Below are 25,862 nucleotides of genomic sequence, written 5' to 3' on the forward strand. Positions count from 1 at the left end.
ACTCAACTCAAATCCAGGAGTTTTTGCAGGAGGTTTTTCCAGGTTCCTCCTCCCCCAAAGCACCTTCTCCCCCCCCCCCCTCTCTCTCTCTCTCTCTATATATATATATATATGTATATGTATATATGTGTGTGTATAGGTGTATGTATATATGTATGTTATATGTATATATGTACATACGTGTATATGTTTATATGTGTACATGCATGCGTGCATGCATGTGCACACACACATATATAAATTAAAATCATGTATATGCCCATTTATTTAACAGAGTTCTCTAAAAATGGACACAGTTGCCTTGACATGTAAGGGGTATTTCCCCTTACTGAAGGTCATGAGGCAAAGTCTAGATAGTCATTTGTTGGCTGTGTTGTAGTGGGGACCTGCAATCAAATTTGGATCAAATGAGACAAACTCTAAGGTCTCTCCCAACATTAAAATTCTACAATTCTGCATATTGACCATCCAGAGCCTAGGTAAGTCAGCAGCAAACATGTTATAGAGTAACAAATTATTTGACTGTGGTGTATCATTAAAGATCTTTTCATAGTTTATGCTTTTTTTTCTTTTAATTCTTTTTAGCTTGTAACTTCGTTAAAGAGATAGTTATAAAACCATCATTTTATTTAGCGGCTCTCTTTGCGATGGCAAAGAACTGGAAATTGCTGGGATGCCCATCAGTTGGGCAATGGCTGAACAAGTTGTGGTATGTGATTGTGATGGAATACTACTGTGCTATAAGAAACGATGATCTCAATGATCTTAGAAAAACATGGAAAGACTTGCATGAAATAATGAAGAGCAAAATGAGCAGAACCAAGAGAACATTGTATACAGTAACAGCAATGTTGTTTTAAGAATCACTTTGAGTGAATAAGTCATTCTGACTATTATAAATACCCAAATTAACTATGAAGGGTATATGAAGAAAGATGTTATTTGCATCCAGAGAAAGAACTAATAAAGAGAAGAATGAATGGAATGATTTTACATATATGTACATACATACACACCTATTTTTGTCTAATGGTAGCCATTTCTAGGTTGGGGGGTAGAGAAAAGAGAAAAAAGAAATTTACATGATAACTTTATTATCTATTTAAAAGAAATAGCAAGTTGTACGTAATAGATTTGTAGTTTCATGCTCATCTTTTTTTTTAATTAAACTATGTTATGGAAATGCTTGTTTTATTCCATAAATTAAAAAAAATAAATTTAAAAAATGAAACAAAGAAAAATACAAAACAGGTCTCAGGACCTTTTGCTTTTGCATTCATAGTGACAGAGTAGCAAAAATGTGGGGGGGTGGGCCAAGGGGTGCTAAGGATCATAGTTTTAACTGGATATAGTGGCTTGTGCCTCTAGTCTGCTTTTGGGGAAACTGAGGGTTTTAGGGGAAACCTAACTCACTTAAGCTAGGGAGTTCTGAGCTGCGGTAGGACTAAAGCCAATCAGATGCCCACACTAAAACTGACTTAAAAATGGTCAATCCCACACTGTCTAATGGGTGATGAACCAGTCCACATCAAAAACAGGACAACTTAAAGCTTCTGTGCCATTTAGCAATGGGATTGTACCTGTGAGTAGCCATTGTACTTCTTGACAGGACAAGATAGGGAGAATCTTTTAAAAAGTCTCAAAAAAGTGGGGAAGGGGAGGAAAGATCAGTCTTTACACAGACTAAAAACATTTATTTAGCAGATGTTGCTCTAAAAGTGAGAATAATTGAAGTAGACAAAGTGCACACAAAAGAAATCTATGCTAGAATGCACACATTTTTTAGGCAATTAGAAGTTTATTCTCAAGATAGCTAAAATAGGAGAATAATAATAAATAGAATTTATATAGCAATTTTTAGGCTGCAAAGTTTTTTGTAATATTATGTCATTGGACCCTCACAGCAATCCTATAAGGTAAGTGATATTATCCCCATTCTACAGATGGGAAACTGAAATAGACAAAAGTGAAATGGATTGTCCAGAATCGCACAGCTAGTACGTGTCTGAGGCTGAATTTGAACTTAGGTCTTCCTCACTGCATATCCATTGTTCTATACACTGAGCCACCAACTGCCCAGATATGGAATGATTAGAAGAAGAAAAAAACTTGGATAGCTTTTCTTTCTATAGAGAAAGGGTACGCAGAAGGTATCAAGAATTCCCAAACTATATACCTACTTTCTCGTCTGTATAAGAATCTTTATAAAAAGTATCTATATACATATGGAAAGTATCCTTGATGAAAACATGAGGGAGACAGGAATGCAAACTGGGCATTCATAACAATCTATGTGCTCAAAATAGTGATAAACAATAATGTCTTCTATATGGTGGGAAATTATAGCTATTTCTTCTTTCAAAGTGAATCTTGAGCTAAAAACAATAATCCCTTAACATTTATTCAGTAGTTGATGTTCAGGATTCTGCACTTTTTTATAACAGGGTTTATTAACCTCTTTTGTGTGACAGACCGTCTTGGGCAGTCTAGTGATATCTGTTGACTGCTTGTCAGAATAACATTTTTAAAAGTATAAAATAATGTACCAAATAATTACAAAGGAAACTAATTATATTAGAATATAATTATCTATAAATATTTTTAAAGTCCATAGACTCCAGGTTAAAGCCCCCTACTCTCTTCTCTATTATAATTTGAATTCCTATGATATTTTCCTTTCCCTTTATTTAATTTTTTGTTCATCCTTTGTTTATTTTATTGAGTGCACCAGAAGAATGAAAACTAATGAAAAAACAACATAATTTTTAAATAGAAAACCTTCATTTAGCAAAAGGACAAGAATCAGAGGGTATTAGAGATATATTAAATGTCATAATCACAGAAATTACAGCTGTAAAGAACTTAGAGATCACTTAATCTGATTCTCATATTTTATTTATTTCTTTTTAAAATTAAATAATAAGTGTTTTATTATGAACTCAATAGTTACCAACAAATTAACATTTCCACATATATGTATGTGTATATGTGTGTATATGTATATACACATATGAAAGAGAGACAAGACAGAGACAGAGAGAAGGAGAGGGAGGGGGGAGGGAGGGCGAGGAAAATAGGATCAGAGAAAGAACTGATAAATAGAAGTATGTATAGAATAATTTTTTGTTTGTGTCTAATGGTAGCCATCTCTAGGGTGGGGGAGGGGAGGGAAGAAAAAGAGGAACTGATGTGATGATTTTGTTGTATATTTGAAAGGAATGGCAAACTGTGCATAGTAGATTTGCAGTCTCATGTACAATCATCATTTTATTGTAATGTTATGGAAATGCTTGTTTTATTCCATAAAATTTTTTAAAAAGAGGATTGTACATGAAAAATCGAATCTACCATGATAGCTTATATTTTTAAATATGCATCACATTTAACAAGGCAGTACCAACACTGCTCTGCTTGTTGCTTTCTCCTTCTAAACTTTCTTTCACTTCCTTCTATGTGTTTTCAAATGTTTCATTGAAGCCCATTTCTTCTTTTTGTTTTCTTTTTTATTAATATCACTATCAGTATTCCGACACTTCCCCTCCTCAAACACCCCTCCCCAGCCCTCTCCCCATACTCAAATAAAAGTTTTTCCTCAAAACAAGTTAAGTATAGTCAAACAAAACAAATTGTGTTGTGTTGATCAGGTCAGAAAGTGCAAGTCTCCTTTTCTACCTACAGCTTATCACTTCACTTCCAAGAGGCAGGAAGAATGTTTCATCATCCTTATTCTGGAGTTGTGACTATTCATCACCTTTATCAGAACTCTTAACTCTTTCAGAGTCATCTTTTATAATGCCGTAGTCAATGCACAAATCATTCTCTGTTCACTTACTTTACACCGGTTCATACAAATCTTCCCAGGTTTCACTGAATCTGTCCCTTTGCTCATTTCTTAGAGAACAATCACATTTCATTACCTTCCATATATCATAATTTGTTCAGCTACTCTGCAACCCTAACCCGCTTTGCTTCTAGTTATCTTGTTATTATAACAAAAAAGTGCTGCTATAAATATTTTTGTGCATATGGATCCTTTTTCTCTCTCATTGCTCTCTTTGGGGTATAAGTCTAATAGTGTAATTTCTGGGTCAAAGGGTATGTGAGGTTTGGTAGCTTTTAGGGATACAGTCCTAAACTGCTTTGCAGAATGGTTGTATCAACATTGCCTCAGGGAGCCTGTCCTCCCACATCCCTCCAACAATTGTTATTTTCCTATGTCATTTTTGCTAATCTGATGGTTCTGAGGTAGAACCTCAGAGTGGTTTTCATTTAAGTTTCAGTTAATTTTTAGTGATTTGAATAATTTACTAACATTATTAATATTAATAATAACAATAAAATTGTTCCTGTCCCTTGACAATTTATCTATTGACAAATGACTCTTGTTATTATATATTTCACAAGTTCCCTGATATTTTGGATATCAGACCTTTATTGGAAAAATATGCAGCAAAATTTTTTTTCCCCTAGTTATGTGTTTCCCTTCTAATTTTAATTGCATTGATCTTGCTTGTGCAAAAGATTTTAAACTTCATGTCATCAAAATTTTCTGTTATCTTCTATGATCCTCTCTACCCTCTGTTTGGTCCAAGAACTTCTTCCCTATCCATAGTTGTATAATTTGTTTATGAGATAACCTTTTTTTAGCTGGGTCATGAGTCCATTTGCAGTTTGTTATGGCAAAGGGTATAAGTTGTTCCCTTATTTATTCTACTCCTTTCCAGTTTTCCCAGCAGTTTTTGTCAAATAGTGAGCCCTTACCCTAGTAGTTGGTGTTTGGGGGATTATTAAAGAGTGCTATTATGTTCAGTTGCTTCTAGACCTTTTATACCTTATCTGTTCCATCAGTCAATTTTTCTATTTTTCTGCTGGTACCAAATTGTCTTAATGATTCCTGCTTTGTTGCAAAGTTTGAGATCTGGTACTGCTAGACCCCCTGCCTTTTCTTTTTTCTTCTTTTATTATTTCCCTTGAGATTTTGACCCAGTGACAAGTCCTGTAGTTTCCATCTTCACAACATCTGCCATATGTATCCCTTTCTCTTCATTTAAACAGCCATCACTCTGGTGCCATGCCTTGACTACTGCAATAGCCTTCTGGTTGATTTCCCTGCCTTCAATCTCTTCCCCTCCAATCCAGCCTCTACTCAGCTGCCAAAGTGACCTTCCTAAAGCACATATCTAACCATGTCACTGTTCCTTCCACCTCCAATAAACCAATGACTCCCTGTTACCTCCAGGCTCCAACATAAAATCCTTGGTTTGTCTTTTAAAGCCCCTCACCAACTGGTCTCTTCCTATCTTCCCAGTTGTCTTCTTCTTGACTCCCTACCCTATCCTTCATAAACCAGAATCACTTACTTGCTTTCTGTTCCTCACGTATGACACCCCATCGTCTTAACAACCTCATGCCTATTCACTGGTTATCCAGCATGTCTGGAATGCTCTCCCTCCTCCCTTCTATTTCCTGGATTCTCTGGCTTTCTTCATAACTCAGCACAAACCCTACTTTCTTCAAGAGGCCTTCTCCCTTCCTCCTTCCCCCACAGCAAGACCCTGCCCTCTACAATAACTTCACATTCATAATATGTGTGTGTTGCATATACATAGTTGTTTGCATATTGTCTCCCCCATTAAAATGTGAGCTCCTTGAAGGCAGAGACATTTTATTAAGTATTTATTATATGATAGACACTACATTAAGCATGGAGGATACAAAGACAAATAGTTCCTGCCCTAAAGAAACTCACATTTTACAGAGGCATGCAACATATCCACATCAAAATGTATAGAAAATAATTATTTATAAAATAAATATAGGATAAATTGGAGGAGGATATTAGCAGCTGGAGTACAGAGACATCCCTCATGTGGGCATAGCATTTTAACTAAGCATTGAAAGGCACTAAGGATTTTAAGAAGGGGGTGGTGGTGAGGAGAACATGCATTCCAGGTATGAGAGACAGCCAGCTATTCAGAAACAGAGATAGGGGCTGGAATGTCATGTTTGACAGCAAGATCAGTTTGGCTGGGCTTTAGGGCGAATGAAGGCAAGATTACAAGCCTAGAAAGGTAGCTAGAGCCATATTACAGAGGGCTTTAAATGTCAGATGAAGTTGTTTGTATTTGATCCTAGAGAAATCTGGAGTTAATTGAGTAGGAAGAGATATGTTCAGACCTGGGCTTCAAGAATATCAGTCTGGCATCTTTGTGTATGGTATGGAAAGGGGAGAGACTTGAGGCAAAAAGATCAATTAGGAGGCTATTGCACAAATCTAGCTGATTGGTGATGAAGGTCCTCTCTAGGGAGGTGGTCATGTAAACAGAGAAAAGTAGATGCAAGGGATCTTGTAGAGAGAGAACTGTCAAAACTTAGTGCCTAAATAAATGAGGTGAAGGAGAGGGAAGAGTCAAGGGTGACTCTGAGGTTGGGAAAAGGGATGACTGGAGAATGGTGGCATCATCAAAATGAATAGGTTAGTTTAGAAGAGAGGTGGGATTTGGGGGGGCAAAATGAATTCTCTTTTTCACTTGCTGAATCTGAGATGCACAAGGAACTATCAGACCCAAATGTTTAATAGGCAGTTGGTAATGTGAAAATGAAGCTCAGGAGAGAGACTAGGTCTGGATATTGTAACAACAGTGCTGCTTGCAGCTGCTTGGAGGTGTGAGGCCAATAACATCAGCACACAGGAGGGCTGCTAGCAGAGGTTCTTTGATCTGCTTTTCTAAGGAAAGCAACTTTAAGGGGTTTACAATCTCACTTTAATTAAACATACATCTATCATTCACTTAGTTCAAGGGGAAAAGTCAGCACCCTGAACTTCAGAGAAAACACAAACAGAAATTTCAAGCAGAAATTATATAAACAGAGCAAATAACAGAAATCAGCAGACAGAGCTTCTTACCATGTGTCCATAGCAATACATACATAGTTACCAGAGAGAGAAGCACCAATATCTGGGTTTTCAAAGCCAGGGGGTCTCCTTAACGGCTACCCAGAGTCTTGCCTGGCCAAATCACAAAAACACTCTTCCAATGAGTGAGCCCCCAAGGCAAAATGCTAATCTCAGATTATATATACACTTCTTCATGGTCAGAGGGCATCACAATCACGCAACTTAGGCTTTCTTGTGACTTAAGCAGGTCATCAAAGACTCTTGATTCAATCAAAAGCTCTTGATTCAAACAAAGGCAAGACTCAATCAAAGCACTTGATTGCCTTACTGCTGAGAAGCACTCCAAAACAAAAAACAGCAAACAGTCCCACTTTGCTTGCCATTACAGATATGTAGATCTGGAAGTCATCAGCACCAAGATGGTTATTGAACTCATGAGATTCACCTCCTTCAAGAATGAAGCCCAGTTCCAGAAATGACATGGAAAGCCTTCTCAAAATAATCACTAGTGATATTCTCTTTAAATATAAGCTCTTTTCAATTCAATAGCCAATAAAAATACAGATAAACATAATACAAATTATAATGTTAGCTTCAAATGCATCAATGTGCTTTTAACACCTTGCAGTTTTTCTCTTCTTGTAGGAAAGAAGCCGGGAGATAAATCCTCAAAGATAAAAGCAGTAATGTCAATATGATAGATAAATGAAAACATGAATGTGTCTTGCTGATCATCACATTCCATAATATATACATACTTTTCTTATAACAACACTGTGAGGCAGCTACTGTAAGTACTATCCCCATTTTTACAGATTAGGAAATTGAGATGCATAGAATTTACATGATCTTTATGCCCAAGGTCACAGAGCTAGTAAATGACAAAGCCAGGACTGGTGCTCCAGTCCAGCACTTTTTCTATTATAACAGCTTCTTTACCTTTAGAGGTGCTTCTCACTAGAGAAAATCATTGGAAGGTGATTTTTCTAGACAAAATGTAAGATTCTATTAATTGAACTGCATACAATTTGATAAAGAGATTCAAGACCTGTAAAGTGAGAGGGTTGAACTGGATAACCTTTAAGAACCCTTTTAATTCCAAACCTATGATCTTCAGATTTTTCTGAACACTGAAGGCATACTAAATGTTGTCATAAGGGTAAATGCTTTGTGATTTATGAGATCCTTCAAGTGCTTTGATAATTAAAACTTCTTAGGTGGGTTTGCATCACACCATGATAGTAGTTTCACATAAAACACATCAACTGTGTGGCCATTACCCTCTGAGGAAATGAATACATGCTATGTGTCCATTAATTGCTGTTTCCCAAGGAACACATTTACACCTTTAAAAGATAACTTTTTGAACACAAAATATTGGAGAGAAAATGGACTACATGCATAAACACAGTACATGTGCCATTAAAAAAATTGTTGGCAGGAGAGACCAGCAATTTTGAGGAGAAAATATTTTAAAAGAGCAGTAATACATCACATGGCCTCAGGTATACAAATGATATATATACACATATATATGCATATACATATGTATATACATATGAGCAGTATATGAATGAGCAGCACGTGGTTAATAAGCTTTATGAACTAGAGTTATTATTATTACATTAAAGAAGTAATTATATATTAAGGAGGAATTTATATTTATATATATGTTACAAAAGGCAAATTAGACTTTACAAGTATCACTATGAAATGGTACAATGTGATGCAGCAGAGTTAATGTACCATATACATATGGACGAATCAGGCTCTAGCAATGTTAAGCAGTGATAATATTTCCACTAGCTAAACTGGAGTGCAAACCTAACATCCACTTGCAAATTTCTTTGAGACTGTCGGTGTAATGGAAAGAACATGTGGTCTGGAGTCAAAGGAGTTAGGTTCAAAACCCATCTTTGCAACCTATTACTTGTATAACTTGGCTAAATCCCTCAAACCAGGGGTGAGGAACTTGCAGCCTCAAGGCCACATGTGGCCTTCTAGGTCCTCGGGTTCATCCTTCTGACTGAGTTCAAGTTTTGCAGAACAAACACTTTTCTTAAGGGGATTTCTCTTGTGGAGTTTGGATTCAGTCAAAGGGCCACACTTGAGGATCTAGAGGGCCTCATGTGGCCTCCAGACCAGGGGTTCCCCACCCCTGTGCTCTCTATTTCAGTTTCCTTATCTCTAAAATTCTGGGATTGAACTAAATGACCTGTAGGCTTTCTTCTAGCTCCAAATCTGTATCTTAGTTGATTTTATAGATGAAGAATTTAGGCTCAGGAAGGTTAGTTGGTCTGAACTGGAAGTAAAAACCAGATCACTTGTCTGAATTTTCAGTGTGCTTTCCACTACATGGGGAATACATTTTCTGTTGAGGACAACACCCTGTGAAGGGAGAAGTCAAGGTAGATACTATCTTGTCCACTTTACAGATAGGAAAGCTGAAGCTTTAAGAAGTCAAGTTCAGGATCCCCTAGCTGGGAGAGCCAGGACATGATTCAGTCTTCAGACCCTTGGGCCTAAATTTTTTTCATTACAGGATGAAAAAGTATAAGGAATCATGCAAATTTCCTAGAAATGAGTCTGTTTTTTATCATTATAGGCATGAATCATGGTTCTAGAGTGGGAAGGGGCCATAAAGGACATTTAGTCCTTTTTTGCAGATGAGGAAGCTGAGAGTCAGCAAGATTAAAGTGACTACCTCAAAGTCACACAAATAGCGAGGGGTAGGGGATGGATTTGAACTTAGGGATTCTGATTTCAAATTCAGAGGAGATAGGATTTTCTGGGGAAACAGGGTGACATCATACGTGAGTAGACACATATCCTACCTACCAGTAGTCACCAAAAACAAAGAAATATGGATGTACACGATATGGATAAGCACATTTATGCAGAATTTTCTCGAACTGCATCTGGAAAAAGATCCCCCTTGGAGCCCCTGGGGGAGATTTCTCAGTAGACTTTAGGAAGATTGATCAGAGTTTAAGGTGGGAGTCCACCACATCTGCTTCTGTTAGAGTAGGTTGTAGTCAGACTCCACCCTAAAGATGAGCGCATAACCTCCTTTCTCACTTCGCCAACTTCCTTCTGCCTCTACTTCCCTTTCCCTACCCCGAGCTTTCCCAGAGTGTAGACCAGGGGCAGGGAACATGTGGCCTCGAGGCCGCGGGTTCCCTGCCCCGGTCTAGATTATGCCTGTTTTTTACTAGCAAGTATTGGCTCTTGTGAGTCCTGAAGCCTTCTTCCTGCGCCCATCCCGGCTTTGAAAGTCACTGATTTAACAGCTTATGTTTGGTGTTCTTCAGCTAAATGAAAGTTGTCCTCGGGATCAGAAGAGCTAAGGCTTCAGCTTCTACAGGATGCTTATTCAGCGTCCTGGGCTACCCTCAGCTTCGCTTCTGGTTCCCAAGAGTTCAGGGGGAGCTCCCGACTTCCCTCTCAGACAGGAAGGCGATTAGAGGGAAGTCTGGACCCCCTCCACCAGAAAAAAGGACGGTCCCTTTAGAGAATAGAGCAGTTTTGAATGGGCTAGTAGAAGTGGAAGCAAGGAAATTCCCTCTTCCTTCTCTGCTGTAGAGCAGAAGTGGGATCAGCACTGAGGCAGGGGAGAAGGAAGTGTTCAATTCGTATCCATACCTAGGGTAGGGCAGATTGTGTATTGGGAAGTTGTACTGGGTATGAAATTTGGCAGTTGTCAACGGACCCCAGTGATGAGACCAAGATTTTTTCCTTTGGTGGAAAGAGGAGGAGGAATACTTTATGAATTGTTGCAGTGTTGTGGAAAAGGAGCGGGGCGGTGGGGTGGGGGGAGGGTGGAGAAGAAAAGATTGATAAAGGATTGTTCAGCTATGTGCTGTGAAGGGGAGTGTGTGCGCGTCGGTCCAAGGATAGAAGGGTCCTGCATAATTTGCGGCTGATGCAACTGGAAATTGATGTTTTTATCCCCAAAGACTGACGAACTAAAATAGGGAGGTGGTCAGTGAGTAGTGGCCAGGGAGAGCACAGAGGGGAAAAGGAGAATTGAGATGTCCTGTCCATTGAAGAGCCTAAACGCCTAACAGTCCCTGCTGTCTCCAGATGTTCTGCTGAGGGACTAGCCGGAGCCCCAGCTCCACCCTTGCAGCAATGATGCAAAAAGAACAAATCACCGACGTGGAAAAAAAGAGGGAGGTTTGGCACCAGGCGATCAGCAGCCACTGAAATAGGAGCGCCTTTCCGGGGAAAACAAATCCAGCATAAATTGTGACCCGCTCACGATCCTTGCAGACTCCTCACCTACAAACCTTTGCCGGCATTGGGAAAAAGGAGGGAGGGGGAGAGAGAAGCAGGGATAGAGGAAAGCAGCCCAGACACAAACGTTGAGCCCTGGAAGGACAGATAGAGAAGCAGACAGAGAGATAAAGAAGGGAACCGAGGACAGAAAGAACGTGGGGTCAGAAGGACGGGATATAGGAGGGACAGCTGAAGGGGAGTAAAGAAGACAAAGTGTTCTGAGAAAGCAAGAGACTCGAGGGGGAAGGTAGACGTAAGTGAAGAAGGGAGGGTGAGGTGGGGGCCGAATGGGCAGCACGCGTTTTCCCGGTGGGGCTTTGCCCGCCTGGACAGCTGCCACCGGTAACTCCAGTGCTTGGTGGCCCTCGGCCAGCAGCCCCACCGCGGCCCCCAACGCTAGCCTGGACATCTCGGGGGGCGACAGTCGGAACGAGGAGCTGGCCAAGCTGGAGATCACCGTGCTGGCTGCCACTTTCGTGGTGGCTGTGCTGGGCAACAGCAGCGTACTTCTGGCCCTGCACCGCACCCAGCGCAAGACCTCTCGCATGCACCTCTTCATCCGCCACCTCAGCCTCGCCGACCTGGCCGTCGCCTTCTTCCAGGTGTTGCCCCAGCTGTGCTGGGACATCACCTACCGCTTCCGCGGCCCCGACGGCCTGTGTCGAGTCGTCAAGCATCTGCAGGTCTTCGCCATGTTCGCCTCGGCGTACATGCTGGTGGTGATGACCGCCGACCGCTACATCGCGGTGTGCCACCCGCTGAAGACCTTGCAGCAACCTGCCCGGCGCTCCCGGGTCATGATCGCCGCTGCCTGGGCGCTGAGCTTCGTGCTCAGCACGCCCCAGTACTTCATATTCTCCATGATCGAGGTCAACAACATCACCAAGGCCCGCGACTGCTGGGCCAACTTCATCCAGCCCTGGGGGCTCCGCGCCTACGTGACCTGGATGACCGGCGGCATCTTCGTGGCCCCGGTTATCATCCTGGGCACCTGCTACGGCTTCATCTGCTACCACATCTGGCGGAACATCCGCGGCAAGACGTCCACGGTGAAGAGCAAGCAAGAGGAGGAAGCGGCCGCCGGCGCCTTGCGCAAGGGGCTCCTGTTGGCCCCCTGTGTCAGCAGTATCAAGTCCATTTCTCGGGCCAAGATCCGCACCGTGAAGATGACATTCGTGATTGTGACAGCCTACATCGTGTGCTGGGCGCCCTTCTTCGTGGTCCAAATGTGGTCCGTCTGGGACCAGCATTCCTCCTGGACTGGTAAGTACCCGGGGGGCGGAAGGCGGGGAGGGGGAAGAGACAACCCGACAGACAGACAGACATAGACACAGAGACACAGATACGGAGAACTCAGATAGAGAGAAACAGAGACAGAGACAAAGAGAGAAGCAGAGGGACAGAAAGAGAGGCACATATAGACAGATATAGAAACAGACAGAGACACCAATTGGGATAGAGACAGGCACAGAGAGATAGAGAAATACAGAGAAAGAGACAGACAACGGAGAGTGATACCTGGAACAGAGGTTGTGCCAAGAAAACAGAGACTCAAGGTTTTTCTCTTGACTGGTGTGTTCCTCCCTCCCAGCTTTCTTTCCCGGCAAGTAGAAATGTGTATTGCAATATTTTAAATTTCCGGAAGGAAACATTTATGGAATTTTCTTGAACAGGTGGTCTAGGCTTCCAGGAAGGAGTCTTTTTTTCTCTTTTTACTACTCTGCTTTTGAAAGGAAAACTTCAGTTAAGATGTTTAATGTACTAGCTAACCTGAAAAACCCAGAATTTACCATCTCTTATCATTGAATGTGTAATAATGTATACAGGCTTAAACAGAAAATCGAATAGCCTTAGGAATTTTGCAAAATTCATTTACATTTCTCCCTCAGTGGTTGGTAAATATCCTCAAACATTCTGGTAAATAAGATTATCCATGAGATTTTGGCTGCAACAGGTCGTTCATGCTGGAACACCATCGCTGCTTGAAACTGCCATGCAGACTTTAAAAGTTTTACAGAAATCATCTAACATCCAGGCTTATGTTCTTTAAAATGCATTAGATAATTCAGTGAGGGATCTCCCCAAAAGCCATATCTCCCATAATTCTGAATCCTTTCATGAAGGCTGGGTTTTGATTTGAGGTTTAGCTTAGTTCCCCTCTCTTCTACAAGTCCATTTTGAAATGCTAATAGGTGTAAGTGTTCAGACTTCAAAATGGATTTTGACCATAAGAGGAAAAATAGTTGCAGATCTTTTATACCAAGCTACTGCATTGGTCTATTGCACTTGTCTGATAAATGTACCAAGTGGGATCCATAGAATTTTAAAGCTGGGAAGGACTTTGGAGATCATCTGGAATCACTCTCACTTTACCCTCAAGATTCTAGTTAAGGAAATAAAGACCTAGAGAGAGGAAGTGACTTGCCCAAAGTCACAGTGGAAATATGTGGAAAAGTCAGGATTTGAACCTAAGTCTTCTGAGTGCTCCAGATTCTGTGTTCTTTCAAGGACACTACCTTGTATCTTTATCTTCTAGCCTCTTTCCAAAATGGTGACACTAGAGATTCTTCTAAAGATTCATTCCTCTTTAGCTATTCATAAACCTTGAAAAAAATAATTCTACTCATTATTAAGGAAGATTTTTTTTAATTCAAATATTTTACCCAAGACTTTGTGGGCAATAAACATAATTACAAGGAAGTCGATGTCTTTTTTTTTTTAATGGGACATGTTAAAATGTATATTCGACATACTGTGGAGTTGAGTCTTTCCAGCAAATTGCTCAAATATAAATGCCATTTAAGCTGATAATAAACTTTTGTGCTTCTACAAAATGTGTTCTAAATAAAAGAGGAATAACAGGAGACATTAAAAAATTTCTTTTTACAATTTACAGGCTGTGACTACTGTGGTCTCTTAATATTGCCAACCAAGTATGAAAATAGGCCTAAACATTATGTCATCAAAAGCAAAACACAATTATGAAAAGACAATTTTGCATACTGCTAAGACACTAGACACGAGTCAGGGTTCATTTTCTTTGCCACAGCTTCAGGCCTTGAAAGTAATCCCTGACGAGAAAGGACAGCATTTTTATATTCAAAGTACAGCATTACAAAATTGCATAGCCCTGCTGATAGTGAGTCCAAATTTGAACAATCAAGATAAATTAATGTTAATATATATTTTTTATTTTAAGAAAAGGAACAGTATTCATACAAGAGTCCTTTTGCAAAACACAAAATACGTATAGCATTACAGACAATGTGATAAGTAGAAGATCCTCTTAGAGATCCTCTAAGCCAACCCACCCATCTTACAGATGAGAAAACCAAGAGCCAGTATGGTTGACTCATCCAAGGTCATGGAGATCTACTGTTTTAGTAATAGCATTTATTTAGGTTAACAAGAGCCAAGTAGGATCAGAGAATTACAATTAAAAAAGAAATCTGTTTTGAACATTTTCTACTATTTTCTAACAAATGCTCTTAACAGAATTTAACTTGTTAAACTTTATTACTCAAGATTGTCTCAAGGTAACTTATAGTGTGCTGCTAAAGAAGAAGAAATATAATTGTACTATTTACATCTTGCAAAATTCTAGTTTAATAGGTCATCATCTTTGATGTTAGATTATTTTTAAGCACTAAATACTGGACTCACATTTCCACCGTCATTGCTCAAATCATTGGGATAAATGCAAATGTATAGACTTGGTCATTTTGTTGTTGAGTCATTTTCAATTGTGTCTGACTCTTTAGGACCTCATTTTGGGATTTTCTTGGCAAAGATACTGGAGTGGTTTGCCATCTCCTTCACTACCTCATTTTACAGATAAGGAACTGAGGCAAACAGGGTTAAGTGACTTGCCCAGGATCACACAGCTAGTAAGTGTCTGAGGCTAGATTTGAACTCAGGAAGATGAACCTTCCTGACTCCAGGCCCAGTTATTTCTACTTTCTCATACATCTTCAGTCTTCTCCATTAATTCTTTCCCATCTCCCTATAAATATGATCTGGTTTCTTCAATGCCATCCAGCTACCCTGGACTTGGTTATAGAGTCCTCAAATTTAATTGAAAGGGAATTCATTTCATTGATTAATTGATTTAACAAATATATTGCCCAAGGCATTCTGCTAGGTACTGTTGATAACAAAAAGGCACGGAAGGCACGCTAATTATTGCTTTCAATCCTCATTATAAGCATTCACAGATCATAGTGTACTGGTTGGAAGGGACCTGAGAGGACGTCAAGTTCAACCCATACCTTAATAATAATCCCTTTTGATGATGCCTAGTGCTGGGCAGCTCACTATCTCCCAAAACAGTCAATTCTAATTTTTGACAGCTGTAATTGTTTTGATTTTTTTCTCACATTAAGCTGAAATCTGCCTCTCAGTAGCTTCCAGTCATCATTCCCAGTTCTACCTTCTTGATCCAAGCAAAACAATTCCATCATACATCCCTAGAGCATCCTTATAAATTCTATACTGCCTCCCCATTGCCCTTAGTCTTCTCTTTTCCAGGCTATGCAGACCAAGCTCCTTCAAATGATCCTCAAACAGCATGGTTTTCTATCTCCTTACTACTCTGCTTGAATAATCTGAGTCACTTAAAAAGATATTCTATTTGTTTCCTGGTATCTCAATCAGTGATCCATTTTATAACCAAGTCAAGAGACTTGCAAAACCCTCTCCCTGCTAATCACTAGACAACACTTTTAGTGGTCCATTTCAATAGATTGCTCCACTTCCCCATACATAATTTAATAGATTATAATCAAGTAATTAAGATTAATTAATTAAGGCAATTAAAATTAATTAAAGATCATTGTCAAATAATCAAGATGTAACTTTTTCATTTTAATACTCAATGCAGGGGTTCTTAACTTGGGGTATGTGAACTTTTAAAAATATCTTCACAATGGTATCTCAGTATAATTTGTTTCTACATATAATTGTGAATCTAAGTATTTTATTTTATTTATTTTAAACATTGTCCTGGAAGTGATCCACAGACTTCAATAGATTAATAAAGTGAGCCATGACATAAAGAAAGTTAATAAGTCCTATTCTTATGGATCTAAACCAATTGAATGCAATCCAGCAAATACTTATGAAATGTCTGATGTATTTAAGGCTCTGTGCTTAGGCTCTAAGAATATTAATTTCATGGTCTCGTTGATATAGGTACACCCTCCGTGAGTACAGATTGCAGCCTATCCAAACCCTGTCATCCTGTGCAATTCTTCATGTCTTTCTGGCTTTCTTCTTGTATTTGTTTCCTTCATTAGCGTGTCAACATGTTGGTCCCTGGACAAAAGTTGCACATTTCTAAGACCAGCTTTGAAATTAACATTCGCATACGATCTAGAAACTACACAATTTTTGGCACTGTCTCAGTACTAGTAAAATAATTCTGTCTTACTTTTTGCACAGATTCTGAAAACCCTGCTATTACCATCACTGCTTTACTGGCCTCCCTGAACAGCTGCTGCAACCCCTGGATTTACATGTTTTTCAGTGGCCATCTTCTACAAGACTGTGTACAGAGTTTCCCCTGCTGTCGAAAAATGAAGCAGCCATTGAACAAAGAAGATTCTGACAGTATGAGCAGAAGACAGACTTCCTTCACTAACAACCGAAGCCCCACAAATAGCACCGACACCTGGAAAGACTCCCCTAAGTCATCCAAGTCCCTCAGGTTCATTCCCGTCTCAACCTGACTCCTCTATCTTTATGCAGTGAGACTTCTTTGAGTGACAGTGGAAAACTTTCGGTGGGTGAAGCTAGGCATCATTGCAGCATAAGAACCATCTGAAATGCAATTGAAGTGTTCAGTGTAGTATTTCTAGAGAGCTTCTCTCGCTGCTGCGAACAAAGGCTATAAATAATTTTGTAGGAACTGTTATCAAAAACTCACTTTGCTGAAATCTGGGAAAGTGATCCCTCCCGACAGAATTGAAGTCATTTTTCTAAAGCAAAAATTATCATTGCAAAATTTCTCCCTCCATCCCTCCTTCCTTCCTCCCTCCCCACCCTTCTTGCCTTTATTCTTTTTCTATTTATTCCCAAAGTAACTAATGCATGGTCAGTTTAATATAATACTCATTTAATTTAGAGGCATGACTTTTGACTCATAACAAGCCACCCACCCCTGAAAGAAATTAGAAAAGGCTTCAAAGGAATCATGCTTCAGGCAATGTCCTCTGCTGGCACAGGAATAAGTTGAGGACAGACATCCTAGATCCCTCTCATCAGCCTTATACAAAAATGGAGCCTATGCAACTTGAGATCAGGAACTATGGATGAACAGCTAAATCCCTACACTAGGGAGCAAAGCTTACTACATTAACATATTTCAGACCCTTCCCATGGCAGAAATGGAACATGATGGCTGTCTAGTGGTGTTTTCACATATGAAGAAATTCTTAAAACCATTTTTTAAAAAGCTACAGGAGTAGGTATTTAAAGTGAGAATTTCAGAAGTCATTGAGTCCAACGCCCTGCTTCTCTTTTTTTTTAAAGAGATAAGCAAAGTGAGACCAAGAAATGTTAAAAGACTTGCCCCAAATCATACCAATACTAAGTGTCAAAACCAAGAAGATTTGAACCTCAGACCACACATTAAGCACTCTTTTTTTCCAACACCAAACAGAAACAAAGAGATTTCTGTACTATATGGGAAGCTGACACTTTTGGTCTTTGCTTCTTTCGAATAGTAAGATTCAAAGTTCCCAAAAGAATAACATGGAATATGGATTTATCCCCTGACACCGAAATTGCCTTGGCCTTTGCTTTTGGGCCCAGACCCCTCTTGCCACTTGGCATTTTCATAGCACTGGTGCACTAAGAGCTGTACTGTTTATTTTTATCCACTAATATGGATGGTTTAGTGTCTGGGCTATCAAAATTCTAAAATGCAAATATAGCTCTGCTGATTCATCAGGAAAATGTTTCCAATGGGCAGGAAAATGATTCATTTTGAAGCAAAGTCTTCTGGCTTAAGGTAAGAAATGCTTACCTTTGGAGATAGGTGAATTAAAGACCTAAACCATCCATTTAGTTGATTTCTGAACAAAGGCAAATTATAATTTGGCTTTTTCTGTTTACATAGCATCTATCATTAGGGGAGCTCAGTGTGCTTTTTGGCCCATTATAATTGCCTCCTACCCTCCTCATGGAAATGATGCCAGGGTTTTATGAAGCATTGTAAATACTTTGGGTTCCTTAGAGGCAATGATATTTGCTTTCGACATTATTGTTGCATGTGGACGTGTGTGTTTGGTATGAGGAAAGCTATTTTTGCCCTCTTTGTAGATAAGGAACTAGGGCATAGGAGAGAGGAAGCATGACTCTGGGTGGAAACATATCATCTTGCCTCCTCTTCATTCACCTGCCATTCCAAATCCTTAATTGTTTTACTCCCTGAGATGCTGTGTATTATGGGGGGGGGGGAAGAGGAAGAGATATTGGGGGGAGGGGTGGTGAGAGCAATTTATGAATATCAACCCTTAAGCTATCACAGTTCTGTTTTCTCAAGGTTATGACTATGTTTCTTTAAAAAGCTGTGTTCAAGCAGGTGGGTGCATACTGTGACGCTATCCTACAGGTGAAAACACTGTGTAACAAGACCCTATTCATACTTCAGTAAACATAAAACCACCATTTAACATTTTGATTGGAGTTTAAAAATTTTGGAGGGGAGGTGGGGGGGGGAGAGAGAGAAAGAGAGAGAGAGAGAACAAACACTTCCATAAGCAAAATAAAATAGAGGATTAATATATTGCACTTTTGATTGTCAGCCAAGATAAACTTTCCCAGAACTAAACTCCACTTTGTAATAAAGTTATACAGGGATCTTCCAGTGTAGACTCTATTTTAACACGTTTACACATGTAGATGCAATATATTCCCTTCCCCTAAACAAGACAATTTAATTTGGGTCTTGCCTTCCAGGAATATGAAAGAAATAAAAGACACAGGTCAATTTATGCAGTATAGTTCTACTTTTCACATGAAGCAATATGATATAATGTAAAAGTGCTAGACTGAAAGTCTGGAGAACCCAGTTTTAATTCTGGACAATTCAATCAATCTCTCTGGTTCTAAGTTTCTTCAATTGTAAAATGTGGCCTCAATCATCTCTAAAGTACTGCCTGGCTGCTCCATAATTATGTGCCATGATAATAGCAACTCACAGCTATGTAGTGCTTGAGAGGTTTAAAAGCATTTTCTTCACAGCTCTCCTTCTGAGATCAGTAATAAGGTGTCTTCATAGTGTGTGTGTGTGTGTGTGTGTGTGTGTGTGTGTGTGTGCGCGCCCTTTCAAACAAGACAGGCAAGCAGAATATTATCACTTGGAGGAATACAAGGTGTCCCAAAAGCCTTAGTGCAGGTTTAAGCTATTAAAACTTGAAGCCATTAAGCTATTAAAGTTTACATAGGCTTAAAACTGCACTAAATTTTTAGGAACACCCTACATTAGCTATTTTCAAAAAAAAAGACAAAAGAATATACTCTTTTGTCTTGAGTGATTTGGTTGTGATTTGAGTACAAATTGAAGACTTGAGGGCAAAGAACAAAATTCATTGTTTTGGATGGGGGGGATGGAACAAGCATATTTGTGATGTCCATTTGAACATGGAAAACAGGATGTTTTATTCATAGGAAGAACATGTGTTTGGGAACATTTATCTAAGGAAACTTTAAAATGCTAAGTAAATAAATAAACAGTGAGGGCATGGGGCATGATGAATAACCTCAGAATCAGAAAAACCTGGGTTCAAGAGCCACTGATACATGCTGGCCATGAGACCCTAGGAAAGTCATCAAACCTCTCAGTGTCCCTGATAACTGCCCGAGACTTAGAAGTCACAGAGAAGGTGCAGAATTGCATTAGTAGAAGGAGTTTCTTCTCCAGGTGATCCCTGGAAGTTAGGTGGTACAGTAAATAGGATGCTGGGCCTTAAGTCAGGAAGACCTGAGTTCAAATCTAGCCTCAGAAACTTATAAGCTCTACAACCAAAGTCAGTTTCTTCAGCTTAGCAGTGATTAGCATAGAGTAGGTTTAATAGTAAAGGTTTGTTTCCCTTCCCTTTACTGACAAAGTTATTGATCTAGACAAATGTATGTGTATGTGTAAATATGCATGTAAAATTCTTTTATTTTCTTTCATTAATTAATATTTAGGAATTATATGTAGAATATTTAGGAATTACATTAATATGTATATATAATTCAATGAATGCTTGAGATATATACATATGCGTGTATGGTATGATGACTCTTATGATACTGTCATGATAAAGACTTAAGTACATGTATATATGCATATATATTAGAATGAAAACTAGTGGGGAAGAACAAATTCATTGCTTTGGGGAAGGGGATATGTGTGTGTGCGTGTGTGTATGTAGTTATTTAGTGATTAGTCAAAATCTTGAGCACTTGTAAGTTTGATAACTGTCAAAAATATTATTTGGGTCCTACCTTTAATAAATTTAAATGAAGCTGCTTGGTCTACTAATATGCTTGTCCTATACAGTAAATTTCCGTTAACATCAAAGAAGTCTTACAGCATTATTGAGGAGAGGTTGATTTTTTTAAGTGAAAAAAGAAATGATTATGTTTAGTAGCCCTATGTAACCCCTACCCCCCCAAAAAATGCATGAACATCCACTTACTAGTATTCCCAGAATGTCTTTTAACCTTGTATTATTACTAACTAAAAACTATCTATGAACACTTCATGTTTTTCAAATGGAAGGACATGGTTTTCTATAACCTAAATGAGTTGTTAGAACATAAACAGGACTTGCTTCTCACACTGAAGCCTAAACAAAACTTGTTTCTCACACTGAAGCATAATTTTGAAAGCACTTAAAAAAGAATTAAGTCTGACTTTCCAGCTTGAAGATCATAAATTAGGCTTGTGTAAACCTATGTGAAACAAGTTCTAAATGGGTATTGAGAGGGAGGGATCTCCAATTCATGGACTATGTGCCTTTGTTGGGGGAAGTGGGTATATACCAGGCAACAGCCAATTATAGATTCATTGGTCATGAAGGGATGACTGCTGTGTGTTTTTGTATCCTCGCTTTTATCCTTCTCAGGGCTGCTTCTGGAATACGAACACAGAATGGGGGATTTAACCAGGGACCATATTTGCCAGGTACTTGGCAGGAGCCTCGTTGAATTCATGATTTAGGGAAGAGAAGGCAGATACAAGATGGATAGAGTTGTAGACTTGGGATCCTGAAGACTTGAGTTCAAATACTGCCTCTAAGCCTATTCAGTCATGTCTGACTCTTTGTGACTCCATTTTAGGTTCTCTTAGTAAAGATACATTTCCTTCACCAGCTCATTTTACAGATGAGGTAACTAAAGCAAACAGGACTAAGTGACTTACCCAAAGTCACACAGGTATTAAGTGTCTGAGGCAGGATTTGAACTCATGAAGAGGAGTCTTCCTGATTCCAAGCCCAGTGCTCTATCTGCTGTGCCACCTAGCTGTCCCAGACAATTACTAGCTGTGTGACTTATTCTGTCTCAACCCTAGCTCCCTCATCTATAAAATGGTGATAGTTTTAACATGTAGCTCCCAGAATTATAGTGAGGATTAAAATAAATAATATTGTTAAGCATTTTACAAACCTTAAAGCACTATGGAAATGTTAGTTATTATCATCATGTCATCCCTTGACATAATCTACAGGAATCTGTCAAGCATGAGGGCTGATTTCACACTCCTTACATGAATTTTAAGCATATGGAACTCTTGCTGATTTCAGAGAAAATTCTATGCATGCAAGAAATTCCAATATTGCCTGCAGTAGTAAGGAAGCAGATACATATTTCATTATTGCTAAAAATCAATTGCTGTCTTAGTTCTCATATTTCGTCAGCCACACATTAATGCTATGTTACAGTGATAGGTAGTCTAAATAAAAAACTAGCCTCACACTTACTTTTTTGAAGCATTATAAGAGTGAATAAATTTATTTTTCTGTTACATATTTGAGAAAATTAGGGTAAAGTAAACCTTGGTGAAAGTAATAACAAGAAAGTCTCAGTTATTATGAAAATCCAAATATATTATTGTAAAGAGAAAACAATGAACGTGTTTATCCTCATATCAAAGTGATTTTGCTATCTATATGCCTTGTGAGGTTTGTTATTATTATTGTGACTAATATAAGTAAATTTCTAATATTTCAACATTTCCTTTCCTATAGCTATTCTTTCAAACATTTTTCTTCGGCCAGTGTAGTAAGCTTTAGAGGAAAAGTTTAGATTTTAGGGAATTTGGGGTTGGGGCTAGAAGAAACAGCAATAAGTTATGAGTTATGAAAGTTTGGGAGAAGCTTCAAGGCATACTAGGTCTCACATCAATCATGAAGGAAGACCTGGATTTAAATCCCACCTCAGACATTTTTTGCTAGGTGATTCAGGACAAATTACTTAAGCTCCTTGAGCTTCAAATTTACTTATCTGTAAAATGAGGGATAATAATAATATGAGGGATAATAACAGAGTTGTTGTGAGGCCCAAATGAGACAGTGTATTGCAAACCTGAGAGTGATATGTAAATGTCAGCTATTATCATTATCAAATAAACGGGTGTCATAAGGTTACATCAACTGTATGTAATATTAGATATTCTACAAATGGAAATCTTATTTTGGTTCTAAACTAACTGATGATTTTTTTACACTATTGTTTATAAATGTGTTTCTTTAGATAAAAGTAAAATTTGGATCTGTTTGAAAATGGTCTTCTACATTTTAATTTTCTCAGTTTACAAACTGATGGGGAATGGATTCAGATCCAGCTGTTTGCCTTTGTTAACTGATGCCCTCATTCCTTCACTGTCACTGACCTGAAGGATTGAGAAGATGGATAGAATCCTACCTAGGGACATGATCTCCCCAAGTCCCTAGACATTTGACCCCACTAAAAGATGTCCCATTGACTCAGAGTGACTTCTTAATGTACAAAGACTAGAGAGTAGATCACTCATTTATTTGAAATATTATTGGAAGGATAAAGACTTGATGTGAGTGCCTACAAAACCCAGAAGTCTGGGAATGGAGGCTTTTCCCCTTGTAATTTCCACCATACTCCTACCCACCCCGACCCCCCAGCAATGAAGGAGTAGGATCCTTGAGGCAATAATAATTTTTCCTTGCTATAAGTTACAGTTCTTCCCACAGTTAGAATTTTTGTAGGATTCTCTCAGTCAGAAATTGTGCATATCACAGAAACAGAAAAGGAAGTTGTCTTAGTCAAGTTTAATCTCTTTTAAGAATCAGGTATGGCTGGTCTCTGGCAAAATTATGAAGCTGTCAAAGTTTGTTTTTGTGGCCAGTATAACACTCACTCTCTCTCTCTCTCTCTCTCTGTCTCTCTCTGTCTCTCTCTCTCTCTCTCTCTCTGTCTGTCTCTCTCTCTCTCTCTCTCTGTCTGTCTCTCTCTCTCTCTCTCTGTCTCTCTCTCTCTCTTTCTCTCTCTCTCTCTCTCTATCTCTCTCTCTCTCTATCTCTATCTCCCCCCCCATCCCCTTTATCAGAAGTTCTTCTAAGGAAAGGATCCAGTATCAGGTATTTTTATCTAATTGTCAATTAACTCATTGCATTACCTCTCCAGGAATATTTATTTTTTAATTCCTATTTCTAATTATGGAACAAAAGACTTCATTCGCCATTAATGGATCTTCAGGTCCCAGCAAGTTAGGGGGTGGTACCTGGGGAAGGGGAAGGTGGAGTGTTTCTTTTGGGCACCTCTGAAATCATTCTGCCTGTGCTGCCTGGCATTGAAAATAAGCACATAGCTGAAACTCAAAATAGAAATGAGTCCAGTACTGAATAAAAGTCCACCTCATTTTCAGGGTCAGACTAGCTTCACTCAGGAAGCCAGCCAGATTCTCATGCCGCTGATCCATTGGAGTAGTTTCCAAAGCAGCTAGACTACAGGAACTCAATAACAGCTCAATCCAATAAATCAAGAAGCATTTTATTAAGTACCTGCTCTCTGCCAGCACAGCTCAACTTGCTAGAATGTCAAGAGATAGGAAATGCTCCATACGCTTTAGGAGCTTACATTCTATGAAAGAGACAATTTGATCATATGTAAACACATACAAAACATAAATGAGATAAATGTAGTGCAGGCTCAAATAGGGGCAGCCAGGTGGTACAGTAGATAGAGTGCTGGGCCTGGAGTCAGGAAGACTCATCTTCATGAGTTCAAATCTGGCCTCAGATACTTACTAGCTGTGTGATCCTAGGCAAGTCACTTAACGCTGCTTGCCTCAGTTTCTCCTCTATAAAATGAGCTGGAGAAGGAAATGGCAAACCTCTTCAGTATCTTTGCCAAGAAAACCCCAAATGGGGTCATGAAGAGCCAGACACGACTGAAAAATGACTCAACAACAACAGCCACCATCTGGCATAGAGTCAAGAACTCTGAATTTGGCTTATGTCAGCTCTCATCTGTTACTGAAAACCTGTTTGACTGTCAACTTAGCCACCTGCCATTTCCTTTTTCTCCTTCTTAAAAGGTGAAATCTATAGCCCAACCTAAGAAGATAGTCTGGGCTAATGTAAAAAGAGGTTCAATATGAATGTATTTATAGAGCCTATACCAAATTACACACTGTCTTGGGGTGGGAGGAGGGGAGAGAAGAGGAGAAAATTTGGAACTCAAAGTCTTATGGAAGTGAATGTCAAAAACTAAAAATTAAATAAATAATTTTAAAAACAAAATTAGTGAAGAAGGAGGAGGAGGAGAAGGAGGAGGAGGAGGAGGAGGAGGAGGAGGAGGAGGAGGAGGAGGAGGAGGAGGAGGAGAAGAAGAAGAAGAAGAAGAAGAAGAAGAAGAAGAAGAAGAAGAAGAAGAAGAAGAAGAAGAAGAAGAAGATGATGATGATGATGATGATGATGATGATGATGGTCTGGGGTAGAGGAAAGAGCACTGAGCCTGACTTTGGTTCAAATCTCATAACCTATATACATTGGATAAGTTACATCTCTCTGAGACTTAAGCTCTTCAATGATTAAATGATTTAAACTTGATCAACAAGGTTTCTTCCAGTACTAAACAGTGAGATTTTTACTTTGGCTGCCACAGCTAAAAATAGCTTTTACCTTGGTCTCCATCCCCTCCACATCAATCCTTTTAATTACTCTCCACCTCTATGGTTTCCACACTTACTTCACCTGTTAAATGAAGGAGTTAGACTACAAGGTTTTTAAGGTTCCTTCCTTGGACAGGAGGCAACATAGTAACAGGCAATCAGAAGAAGTCAGAAGATCTGAGCTAGCATCTCAGCTCTGCTAATTACTATTTTTAAGATTATGGACAAATCACTTTACCAAGAGTATGGTGGTAAATGTTTAACAACCAGCTTTCTGGGGGAGATTAGGGAGGGAATATATGTATGACACACTTTCAAGTTTAATATGCATTATTAACATTTTCTCCATCACTTTCTTAAGTCTAAACAATCAATGAAATAATAACTCTAGCCTTGATTTGTATCATTTGCCAATTTCAGGCTGTTAATACTCACACTGAAAATTGAACAATTAACTTTTCAGATTCAAGCTGGCTCCAGTGTAGCCTTGCATTTAATCCAACTAGCCTCAGTTTCTTCATCTGTAGAATGAGAAGATTGAACTAGAAT

General features: G+C 39.0%; 1 protein-coding gene across 1 annotated transcript; it reads left to right on the top strand.

Annotated features, from left to right (window-relative positions):
* The first annotated feature begins 11,463 nt into the window (after positions 1 to 11,463).
* On the top strand, positions 11,464 to 20,707 carry AVPR1A (arginine vasopressin receptor 1A). The gene is made up of 2 exons (XM_036758705.1): positions 11,464 to 12,439; positions 16,616 to 20,707. Exons 1-2 carry the CDS (start codon positions 11,464 to 11,466, stop codon positions 16,900 to 16,902), a joined length of 1,263 nt encoding a protein of 420 aa, XP_036614600.1. The 3' UTR covers positions 16,903 to 20,707.
* The last annotated feature ends 5,155 nt before the right edge of the window (positions 20,708 to 25,862 follow it).

Source organism: Trichosurus vulpecula, chromosome 5, assembly GCF_011100635.1.
Source record: "Trichosurus vulpecula isolate mTriVul1 chromosome 5, mTriVul1.pri, whole genome shotgun sequence".
Taxonomy (NCBI): Eukaryota; Metazoa; Chordata; class Mammalia; order Diprotodontia; family Phalangeridae; genus Trichosurus; species Trichosurus vulpecula.